The sequence below is a fragment of the Trichosurus vulpecula genome, chromosome 2 (assembly GCF_011100635.1).
Source record: "Trichosurus vulpecula isolate mTriVul1 chromosome 2, mTriVul1.pri, whole genome shotgun sequence".
Lineage (NCBI taxonomy): Eukaryota > Metazoa > Chordata > Mammalia > Diprotodontia > Phalangeridae > Trichosurus > Trichosurus vulpecula.
This window is the reverse complement of record NC_050574.1, coordinates 410,437,353-410,450,055: the sequence shown is the minus strand read 5'-3', so window position 1 is coordinate 410,450,055 and position 12,703 is coordinate 410,437,353. Positions and strand designations below refer to the sequence as shown.

Below are 12,703 nucleotides of genomic sequence, written 5' to 3'. Positions count from 1 at the left end.
AAGTCCTATGGTTATTCCTGGACTTGATGCAATCAGCATGTTGTTCTCTCTAAATAGGAGCATCTAGAGGACGTCATCATCTAGATGAATCCCTTTTTGCATTTGGACTTTACACTGGACATTCCCTTTGGGGCCTTTGGTGAACATTGGTTTCTTTGTTTTATGCCTCTTTTGATATCACTAATTAGAGAATCATTGAACAGAATCATTTACCTTGTTGCATCTATCCCAGAATTTTGTGTGATGTGACCCTAAAATGTACCTGGAGACATGTAGTTGGAGGAGAGCCATAAGGTTGCTTTAAAATAAATCAACAAACAATAAGCAGAGTAGAATCTTGTATTCTCTAAGGGTTTTGGTGAATTGTATAACTATGAAGATGTGTTCTCTTGTATAAAATTATCTGTGAAAATCAGGGTATTCTCAATTTTCATATAGAATATAGTAAATATGTGTATAAATTATTGTCATAGAAATGTTATAGAGATAAGAAAATAAACATATGAACAAGCAGCTGTTGATGCCTTCTTAAATCCTTTTTTAGTGGTATTATTATGTGTATGTGTTTTCTACAACATAATCATGGAGTATTTCCCATGTTTTGTTGCATTTTAACATTGATTCTCAAGCAGTTTCAAAATTGTGCCCCATCCAGCACTGTTTTCTTCTGTGTATACTTTGTCACCTCCACTAAAGTCCTACCCTAATACCTCATTGAGATCCGCAGATATCCCTGTCATCTTTTTTTAAATTAAATTTTATTTTTCAATTTAGAAGTATTTATTTTATCTCCCTTTCACCTCTACTCCCACAAATAAGGGAAAAAAAGAAAACAAAACTCTTGTAACAAATGTGTATGTATGTTTATGTTTGTGTAGTCAAGAAAAACAAGTCCTCACATTGTCCATGTCTAAAAATGTATATGGCATTGTGAATCCCCAGCACTTAGCAGAATGCCTGGCACATAATAAGCACTTAATAAATGCTTGTTAACTGACTGCACATTGATGGCTCTGCCAAGAGGTGAGTTGCAATCTTTATTCTTAGACCTCTCCAACTTTGGTTGATCGAAGTTCTTGTCTTTGAGAGATTTTCATTTTCACAATGGTGTTGTTACTATATAAAATGTTCTCTTGTTTCACCTCGTTTCACTCTACATCAGTTTATACAAGTCCTCTCCAGTTTCCTGTGGAATAATATTATTGTAGTATTACATTCATGTGCCAGTTTCTGGTCAACCATTCTCCAACTGATGGCACCATGTAACCTTGTGTTTTCAAAGCCTAAGCCAATGTACCATCAACAGATCCTACTAAGCTGGGAAGGCTTCAAATCTGGCAAGTCTATTGTCACAATACCAACTTAGCTAATTCAGAGACTCATCACCAGAGATTTTGGAAAGTTGCTGAGTTCCCCTTCCTTCTGCAGACCTTCCCACCAAAGCTGTCACCCATAGTAACTTTCCATGATCATATCACCAAATCATAGATCCTTGAATTATTAAAATAGAAGCACTTATTCCAATGTGATAGTTTTTTCTATCAATCTTTTTGGGTTTCATTTCTATTTTCGTATATTGGCCATTGGGTCCTACGAGTCCAATGGGATAGTTTCAGCAATGAGAATAGATTGTTGTAGAAATGGAGTGAAATTGGGGCAGCTAGGTGGCACAGTGAGTAGAGCACTGGCCCTGGAGTCAGGAGGACCTGAGTTCAAATCCAGCCTCAGACACTTGACACACCTTACTGGCTTGTGTGACTTTGGGCAAGTCACTAAACCCCAATTGCCCTGCCTTCCCCCTCCAAAAAGAAACAAAACAAAAAAAACCAAAATGGAATGAAATTGCTAGCATTTTCTCCCTAGATGTCCTATCTCCAATTTGATCTGTAAATGTTCTTGGTATGATTTAGCTTGATTGGGTCCCATGACAAGTTTGTGAAGACTTTTTTTTTCTTCTGGTGGGGTTTTTTGTTCTTTAGGGAGGTAATACTGCTCTTATCTTCCAAAATTTCTCTGTTCTGTTTCGTAGATGAGTTGGTACTTTAACCAGTATTGACCTTTACTGTCATGTCGCTCTCTACTAGCTTGTTTGAAGAGCTGTCTTTCATAATTGCATGCAGTATCTTTCATCTTTACCTTTTGTTCTAATTTATTGTTAATATTGACCTTGGGTTGAATTACTCAATGGTCTAACTAGACCAGGGGTGGGGGAACCTGAAGCCTTGAGGCCACATGTGACCTTCTAGATCCTTGGATGTGGTCTTTTGAATGAGTCCAAGTCTTATTATCCTTTTATTAAGGGGATTTGTTCTGTGAAGTTTAGATTCAGTCAAAGGACCACACTTGAGGACCTAGAGAGTCATGTGTGGCCTTGAGGCTGCAGGTTCCCCACCCCTGAACTTGACATATAGATAATTCAGCAATGACTCTTATAGAGAAACCCTCCAGTTTACTTGCTAATTATATTCTTGCTTTTTAGCCATTTTCCCTTCTTTAATTGTCTGCAATTGTATGCTCTTCCCTTCCTTCAGTGTCCAGTTCATATAATACACTCACGTCTTCCCCAGCTATGTCAGTCACTGGTGATCACTCTCTCATCTGAAGTCCTGTAGTATTTATTGCCTAATGTTATTCTTGATACTTACTGTGTTCCTTTGCCTTATTCATCTTTTTCTGTGTATATCATGTCTTCCCAATCAGATAAGATTATCTCATATTTTTTTTATATCTAATTCTTAGCACAGTAGCCTCCTGCCAGACCTAGTTAGGTATCAGAGATAATGTTTGTTTCAGGCCTCCTAGCGAGCCCTCCACTATGTACTTTGTGCTCCTTTTTCTTTGTTCTCCTTTTCACCAGTAGTTGGCCCTGTTCCTTGCCTTGACTCTAACAATAGTGATGGCTTGAATCGTCTTGAAACGTCCCCAGTGTGTATATATTGCCTGGCCCTGTCTTAATGATCTGTTTGACCTGTTGCTTGCTGTGGCTGTAGTGGGTCAGGACCCAGGTCCCACTGGATTCAAAGTCCCAGGGGTATGCTGGAGCCAGTTCAACCTGACCTGCTGGAGTGAACTATTCAATTTTTAGTGTGAGCATTTATAGCTCAGAAATAGACACATGCTACAAATCTGGGCTAGATTTATTGTTATGTCGATTGTCTAAACGTTAGAAAATTATGGAGAAAATGTTAATAGCACTGATTAATTTAAAAATGGGTTGTGTGTACATATTTTTTTAGAGCAGCCTGTTTAAAATTTATCACTCCACCCCTGCCTCTGACTCTGTTTACTAGAGACCTGGGAAGCTTCAGGCTCTGATATCTCTTGCATCCTCATTCAGAACACCTATAGACTTCTAGACATTTTCTTGTGTAGTTCTGGACTAAATGGAGGAAATTACTGATGTTTCCCCCCCTTTTTTAAAGATCATCTGGAGCTGTTTTGTTATTTTTAAATATAATTTTATTTCTTGTACAAAATGACTAATATAGAAGTGTTTTGCATGACTGCATGTGTATAACCTCTATCAGATTGGTTATCGTCCCAGAGAGAAGGGGGTGGGGAGAGAGAGAAAGAGAGAGAGAGAGAGAGAGAGAGGGAGAATGAGAATTTGGAACTCAAAACTTAAAAAAACACAAATGTTAAAAATTGTTTTAACATTTTTTAGGAAAAAACAAAATATTATAAAAAATTAAAAAAAATACAAGGTGAAAGAACTCAAATGTACTTTAAAAAAAATCACCTAATTTCCTTTTGGCATTTTTTTTCCCTTTCCATTCCATATAACAAAATTTTTTTAAGAAAAAAAAATAAGAAGAGAAAAGAAAATCAGTGCAATAAATAAGTACATTGAAAAAAATCTGAAAATATATGTAATGGTCTACAATTCTGGAACTCCCACCTCCAAAACAATTTGGAGAAGGCGTATTCTCTTATCTCTTCTTTGGGGCAATGATTATTCTTTGTAATTTCTCAACAGTCACTTGTTATTATTTTGTGGTTGTTCTTTCCACTTATATTGTTGTAGTTATTGCATATATTGTGTTCTTGATTCTCATCACCTCTTGCCTCTGTTATGGCAAGAGCCTCATAATTGTTTCTTCCTCATTCATATTTCTCCCTATTGTAGGTCTGAGCGTGTTACCATTTCATTCAATTGTTCCTTATTGATTGAATGTAAACTTCTCCTCTGTGATTTAAAGCCCTTTAATCCTGGCCCCTTCTTATTTTACATACTACTTCTTATACATACTTTAGCCGCACTGGCCTATATGTTATTCCTTGTACTTACTGAACCTCTTTGGTGCATTTTCAATGACTTTCTGCCATGCTACCCCATCATTACATCTTAGACTCCCTGTTTCTTCTGCTCAAATGATATTGCCTGCAGGAGGCTTTTTCTGGTCTTCCCAACCACTAGTGCCTTCCCTTCCAAAGCTATATAATTTCTACTTTGTGTGTATCTTGTATATGCCTATTTATGTACATATTGTCTTTACCTTTAGAATGTAAGGTCCTTTAGCACTGGTAGTGTTTTCTCCTTTTTCTTTTTATCCCCAGTTCTTAGCCCAGAAACTGACACATAGTGAGCACTTAAGAAATCCTTATTGATTGATTACAATGGTGATTTTGATTTTGGGAATGTAGAATTCATAGGAGGAGTATTATGGGGGAGTAGTGATAGTGATGTAAAGAAAGAGAGAAAGAAAAGTGTCATGGAAATATTGAAAAACACATAGGAGAGAGCAGAAGGAAAGTAAGAAGTGGGCAGAGACCAGCAGGGTAGTTTTAGTATTATAATGGTAAATGTGATATGCACTTAAAAACATTCCAATCTATACACAGAAGAAATTTTTGTTTCCTATACAATCCTTTTTTCCTGTTCTTCCTTACATATTGCCATATTGACATGTTCATGTTTTTTGATGTTTAAGTCATGACAAAAAAGAAAATTAAAAAAAATTGAAATTCTACATAAAGTTATAACTCATGGTAAAAATAGCTTTGTTAGAGGACTGCATCCCAATTATGGCTTAAGAGGATACAATGTATTTTTCCTTCCTTTTCAACAATTTACAAGTGTTTATGGGATGTGGGGAGTTTATTGCCTATAAAGGAACATAGCTTTCATTTTTCACAAAGAAAGAGAGACTGGACTTGAGATTTCTTTAGTAGAGGGAATTTCTCTTTTGCAGGTTAGTAATTTAGGTCTTAGCAAGTCATTTACTCTCTCAACGATATAGGCAACTCTAAGAGTCATATACTCCGTATATGCCACATATGCCGGATGGGATTTGAGCCCAAATCTTCCTGGTTTCAAGCCCATCTCTCTGTGCTGTGCTCCTTCTCTAACAAAGGAAGTCAATAATAAAATAGGGTTTGTTTTACATTTAACTTTGCTAAAAAGCCATCTTTTATAAAAGCCAGTTCAATAAAACAAAGGAAACTTTAGTATGGTGAAAATTTAACCTTACCTTTATAAAGTTGCATTGGACTCATTAACAAGTGATTTAGTGTGATATATTGACATTTATAAAACATTTTAATGGGTAAACATATATTTTAATTCTTTTTCAGAACAATGGTTCCCTGGTATGGTGCCAGACTCATAAACAGTGTTCTAAGGTATGTGCTCAATGCTACATAGTTCTTTTTATAGTTCCCCTTTTTCTTTAGTATTTGGTTTCACATATTAATTCCTTAAATAATACCTTTCCCTATCATTGATTTTAATCAATTTTTTTCCTGGTATGTTTTTGTATTTTGAATTTCATTTGATAAAATGTAAGTAGTTCCAGGAAAATTAAATGATTCTTTAATATCATTGCATGTTTTCCATTTTAGAGAATTCTTTGATAGACTTTGAAACTCGACACTGGTCATTTTATTTAGGTGGTGTGTGGAATTCTAGTAGTAGCTGCCCCCTGTGGAACCAGCCAATCCCAGTTGGGCAATGCTGCTATTTCCTCCACCACTTCCTCCTCCTCTTCCTCTGCTTCTTCTTTGTCTGTCCATATGGGGAGTCATACCCAAAGGAATATAGATTTTGATCACTTATACTTTGCAAGGTATTTAGGGGTTTGGGTGCTAGATATTTTTTTCTTTCCTGTTTATTCTGTCATTGCTTAAAAATAAAACTGGGACAATTGACCCTTTTGTCTCATGTAGTTTTCATTTATGATTTCTTGAAATATAGCTCCAAAAAACCAGGCTTTGATAAAGTCCATTGTGATTCAAATGGAGGTACTAGACTATGTCTTTAAACCCAAATCTCTCTGGCTTTCACCGATTGTCTAATAATAAGCCCAGTCCTGGCCTCATTTGCTCATTATATGAGTTTTGATGGCTCAGAGTCAGTGTAAATAGTAATTGCTTTTGTTCTGGCCAGAAACCCTGAGGGTCTTCCCCTCCCAGAGTGATTCTTTATGAAGGCAAACCAGGCCAACTTTTGTCTCAATTCTTACCTAGCCTTGCATTACTGAATGGGCATTGCCTCAGACAAACTAAGATTTGGGAAAGACCTTAGCATAAAAAGGCCAAGATCTCTCTCTGCAGTAGGGGCAATCTCTAGTCATCTTGACCTACATCTTGCCACTGGACTCAGATGACTGTGGAGGAAAGAGTGAGGCTGATGAATCTGCACAGCTCGGCCTCACTTAAATTCAATCCACTTGCAAGTCAAGACATCATCAGCCTTATGTCTTTGGTCCTCTTCCAGAATGAAGGACAAACAGTAACAATGCAGACCAAATTTGTTGGGTATCGATTGTTTGCTAAGCTCAGTGCTAGAGAAGAAAAGAAGTACTGCTCTTTTGGGAACTTTTTAGAATCAAATATGAGGTTAAGCTATCAATAACTTCAATATACAACATTAGATGCTAAAGGATTAGCAAACAGTGCTGCATTGGGCCTGAGGAGGAAAGGTTGTTATTTGACCAGAGAATTCAAGGAAGCCTTTATGTAGGGAGTGGAATTTGGATCAGGCTATAAATGATGGGCAGAGACTAGCTAGGGAGGACAGATTTGAGAGCTATTGTAGAAGTGTAGAGTTGTAGAATTAACAGCACTTGGTAACCAAGAGGTGAAGGTGAGGGTATGAGTAAAGTATTACCCTAAAGGTTATAAACATGTGAAACAAGGTGAATCGTGGTAATTAAAGACAGAAATCATGAATTCAGAAGGAAGAATACATGTAGAAGGAAAGATAATAAGGTTGATTTTAGACATGCTGAATTTGAGGTACTTCTGGGACATCCAGGCATATATGCATTTGGAGATGCAGATCTGGTGTTGAGAGGAGAGATCAGGCCTGGAGATAAAGATTTAGAAGACATTTATATAGAGAGATACTAGGTTAAACTGTGGGAATGAATGAGCGTGTCAAGGTGGAGAGTGAAGCACAAGATCTGAGAATAGACTTTTTAGGAACAGCCACGTAAAGATGTTAGGGGTGGGATGAGGAGTCAGTGGAGAGAGAGGAGTAGACGGAGAATGAGGAGAAGAACCAGGAAAGTAGGTTATGCCTATAGCTAAGGGAGATATCTGGTAGGAGTAATTGGTCAGAAGTGTCAAAAGCTGCAGAAGGATTAAGAGCAATGAAAACTGAAGAAAGTCTATTGGATATGACAATTAGGAGGTGTTGATTTTGAAGAGCGGTGTCAGTAAACTGGAGATACAAAGAGAAATTCCATCTTCCATCCCTCTGTCTTTAGCTGGGCTATATCACATGGAAGGGGATCTTGTCTCACCCCTTTCTCAAAGAATCTGTGGCTTTCTAGGAAGGATAGCTCAGATGCCATGTCCTAAAGGAAACCAATCTTTAGCCGCTCAGTTGCTAGTGGTCTCCCTGCCTCTTGCTACTTTTTGTTTGTTCTGGACATTTTCTATCTACTTTTCTGTGTACATGTTGCCTTTTTCCCAATGGAATGCAAGCTACTTGAAGGCAGGGATTATTTTTGTCTTTGTATTTTCACTGCCTATTTTTACTTACCTCTCTCACAAGGTGTTGTGTTGGTTTGTTTTTTTTTTTTTGAGAAAGATGCCTTGTGAACAATAATCAACCTTATTATTATTAAGGGGAGGATAAAAGTAGGAGTATAGTTTCAGGTGGTAGTACAGTCAAGGGGAGTTTTTTTCAGGACAGCAAAATTCTGGTGGGAACATACTTAAAAGGAGGGAGGGAGGAGGGAGGGAGGGAGGGAGAGAGAGGGAGAGAGGGAGAAAGAGAGAGAGAGAGAGAGAGAGAGAGAGAGAGAGAGAGAGAGAGAGAGAGAGAGAGAGAGAGAGAGAGAGATTGAAGATGGAGGTTGAGGGTATTGGAGAAGTTTATTAGTATAGTAGATGGGAGGGGGTGGAATCTTATTAAGGACACATGGGGAAGGTTTAGCTTTGGTGAGGTAGAAGTTCACATAATTCCTTTCAGAGGAATAAAATACAGAATGAGAGAAGATACAAAAGGTTGTAAGATATGGAAATCAAGAATCATTGGATAACCTTATTCTTCTACATAAAATAGGAGGTGAGGTTATCTACTGAGAGAGAGGCGGGTATAGTTAGGGACTTAAAGAGAAAGAAAAAGCTGTCACTTTGGATACCCCAATAAGGAATCAATAAGAGATGAATAAAAACATTATCATGTAACATTAAAGGTCCTGTTAAAGATAATTCTCTATAGTACAAATTTGTAGAAGATCTATAAGTATGTTTATTCAACTTACTTTACTTAGGAGTAGGAATGAAAGAGACAGGTTATGGGTCATTCACGGTAGGAAATTAAAATGTTAAAAAAAGACCAGTAAGGTCGAGGTTAGAAAGGGTTAAAGGGCAGAGGGGAACACATTGTGGAAATGACTGACTACAGTGTGAACAGTGAGAAGGGAGGGAAGTGGATCCAGAGGCTAGGTTGTATATTAGGTGTGAAAGTCACCGAGAAAGGTGAGAGAGTGCAGGCAAGCAGGATCAGGAAAGGGTGGAATAATCAGATGGCTTGACCTTAAGAGGAGGAGAGGTTGTTGAAGACAACATTTCACGCACTAGACTAATCCTTGAAGTTTATTCATCGGTGACTTTATTGAAAATAACAAAATCTTTATGTGACAATAAAACAATACATGGTTGGGTGAAGATGGTTTTTAACTTTCATAATTGAATTTTGCTTGTATCTAGGCAGCCAACATACATAAAGTTTCTTGTCTATTAGCCCTTTGCTGTAAACCTTCTAAATGCTTCCACCGATGTTCGATTTGATGTATGGCATGTTTTGGTATATGCAAAATAAAGTTTTTCCCAATAGGATTTGCAGAACACTTTATGATTATCTTGGCATAAAAACCTGATTGTAAATGGGAAAACAATTAGGATAAAGAGTACAGTGATTAAAGTTAATAATATTTGTCCATTAGATAAAACTGATGATGTTTTTAAATATAAATGTTATATTGTTCTTACATGAGTATCTCTATACTCATGATCCTTTGGAGGGAATTTAGATCAGAGGTGGTGCATTTGAAGTATTGTTTACATCATAATTAAAGGGAAATTACACCTAAAGGGGATTACAATTTTCTCATGTTCTTATAACACACTTTGTAATTGGATGATCAAGGCTTATGTGATACCTCAACTGGTTTCCTTAAGAAATAAATAGATGTCTTTTTGCCTGAAAATAAAACAAGATTCCTAAAAGAGGGTGGTTAAATGATTATCCAGTCAAGGTCAGCACAAACTTCATAGACACTCCGGAATAAATTAATAAACTGGAGTGATTTTAAGGGTTGCCTTTAGCCTGAATAGTTAAAGTGAACCTTAAATGATAATCATAGGTTGTGTTTCTCTGGAAAAAAACCAGTTTGTGAGTACATTGTGAGTGAGAGGGTTGATATTTTGTATTTCTTTTGAGATTATTGAAGTACTTGATAAATATTTTCTTTTGATCTGTACATGAAATTAGTGGTAGGCAGATGGGGAGATTTGTAAATGTACAGATTTTGTAACTTTTCTAACCCAGTTCAGTGAAGTCAGTAGAGGGGTTCTACATAATGTCTACCTTCTCTCTATTAGTTTATTTTCATGCTGCTATGAATTAATATGTAGACACCAGTTGGCCACTTTTAAGAATACTTTGAACTGGAATCAAGAAAATTAAAACATATGCGAAAACCCTGAATGATGGCACGCATTATAGTTTCTTTTGATGTGTCACAATAAGCATTTCAAATATTGACAAATGATACTAAATTTATTTGTTGTTCAGTTGTGCCTGACTCCATGTGACCCCATAGGGGTTTTCTTGGTAAAGATACTGGAGTGATTTACCAATTACTTCTCCAGCTTGTTTTACAGATAAATAACTGAGGCAAATAGGGGTTAAGGGACTTGCCCAGGGTCACACAGCTAGTAAATATCTCAGGCTGGATTTTGACACCAATCTATCTAACTCCAAGCCTGGTGCTCTATCCATAGCCCTATCTAGCTGCCCCATTAAATTTATACTATGATATAAGATTTTAACTGCTTTCTTGAAGCATATAGAATACAATCTATTCAGTAAATTCAAAATGTATAACTTTGATTGAAGGGCTGTATGTCAATGGTTAATAATGTCTTTTAAAACAGTGTTCTATAAGATAAATACACAAATAATGAAATTCAAAAAGGATGAGAAGAAATGTAATTGAATGAGTCCTTATTTCAAGAAAAAGACAACCCTATGTGTATCCTGAGATGTAAGGCAGATTTATAAATAATAACTGTTAGTAATTAGCAATTTATTTAATTTGATCAGCAATGTTACTAGCCAAGCAGATAAATTAATTTTAGATGCTTTTTATTGAAAGATAAACCCTATAATAGTCAATAAGTCTTAACAGACTGTGAACATAACAGCTTTTTAGCAATAGCCATGTTTCTCTCTCTCACACACACACATACATGTTTAGCATATATGATGCAAAAAAAAATAAGCAAAAGTGAATTGTCTCTGATTTCAGTTCATCAGAAAATTTTCAATGTAAATCCATCCTTCCTTCTTTTTGTCTCATTCTTCTTAATGGATACTATCACACTATCATTTCCTACTCATTTAGAGGCAGCTAGGTGTTACACCACGCTGGGCCTCAAGTCAGGAAGTCCCAAGTTCAAATATGGCACAAGATACTCACTAGTTGTGTGGCCCTGGGTAAGTCACTCTAACCTCTGTTTTCCTCAGTTTCCTGAGTTGTAAAATGGGGCTAATTATAGCACCATCCCTGAGAGTTGTTGTGAGGATGAAATGAAACAATATTTGTAAAACACTTAGCCCAGTCACTGGCACATAGTGGATGCAACTTATTTGCTCCACCCAAAATGAAAAGTGTGTGTGTGTGTGTGTGTGTGTGTGTGTGAGAGAGAGAGAGAGAGAGAGAGAGAGAGAGAGAGAGAGAGAGAGAGAGAGAAACAGAGAGAAACAGAGAGAGACAAAGACAGAGAGACAGAGAGAGACAGAGAGAGAAGAGAGAAGAGGAGAGACTGGGCTTTTCCCCACCTGTCACTGATTATTGTTCCTGAGTGCAGAACCCTTTCTCTGAGGGACTCCATGGGACAGGAGATGGTTATGCTGGGTGGATGGGTGGACTTTTTTCCAATAGTATATATCTATATAGATAGATATAAATATATAGATATAGATATACACATATATGTATATATACACACATACACACATATATATACATATACATACATATACATATATACACATACATACACATATATACATATACACACAAATGCACACATACACACAAAGATATATCTGCTGTTGTTTTTTGAGTTGTGGAGTTGTGGTTAGCTTAATCACCTTAATGGACTGAAGCTTCATTTGGGAGGTACAGAATTTACACAGGAATCAGAGAGTGTAAAATATGGTATTATTGGGGTATAATTGATGAAAGGCAGGTGTGGTTGTGTTGAAGAAACAGAAGACCACTGCTCTAGGATTCAAGATCTTTAAAAAAAACATGAAATCACAGGTATTAGATATGTGAGAAAACCTATAAATGTATCATTGAAAATCAACATGGTAGATCTGTATTGTTTTCTGACATTGTTAATAGATTTGATTGTCAAGAACTTCCCCCTTCCCCCCCATTTCTTTCTTTAAAGGCATATGACTTTGACCAGATCCCATAGGAAATATACTTGTCTCAGTGTGTGTATGTGTATTTATTCCAATTAAGTTGCTTCAGCTGCCTTCACAGCCTTGGAACAGATTTTTCTCATCCAGGAAGACTTCACATGCTTGGATTGATATTCCCTAATTCACCTGCAGGTTTGAGGCCTGTCATTCACCCTCAACCTGGTTTAGCCTGTCTGCAGAGATGGTTTAACCAGGTGTGGCTACTGAGCATGCTACAGCTTCTTGGAACCACAGATGAGAGTTGAGTGCCCAGTGGACAGCAAAGGTGGATGAGCAACCCTGAAAAGGGCTGGGCAAACCCTCACACCAGAGGTGCTAGTCCTCCTTGAACACACCATACACCCCAAAGTACCTGGCTTCAGATACTTACTAGCTGTATGACCCCAGGCAAATCACTTAATCTCTGCTTAAGTTTCCTCCTCTGTAAAATGTGGATAATAATAGAATAGACCTCTCAAGTTTGTTGTGAGGATCAAATGAGCTAATATTTGTAAAGTGGTTTACAATCCTATCTACTCAAACACCTTAAAA

The 12,703-nt window shown here is 37.0% G+C and overlaps 1 protein-coding gene across 1 annotated transcript in view; it reads left to right on the top strand.

Annotated features, from left to right (window-relative positions):
* ANOS1 (anosmin 1) overlaps positions 1-12,703 on the top strand; it is a 256,068-nt gene that overhangs the window by 51,193 nt on the left and 192,172 nt on the right. The window contains exon 2 of the mRNA XM_036746532.1: positions 5,575-5,622. Within this exon, the coding sequence (XP_036602427.1) occupies positions 5,575-5,622 (48 nt within the window). The remainder of the gene's footprint in view (positions 1-5,574; positions 5,623-12,703) is intronic.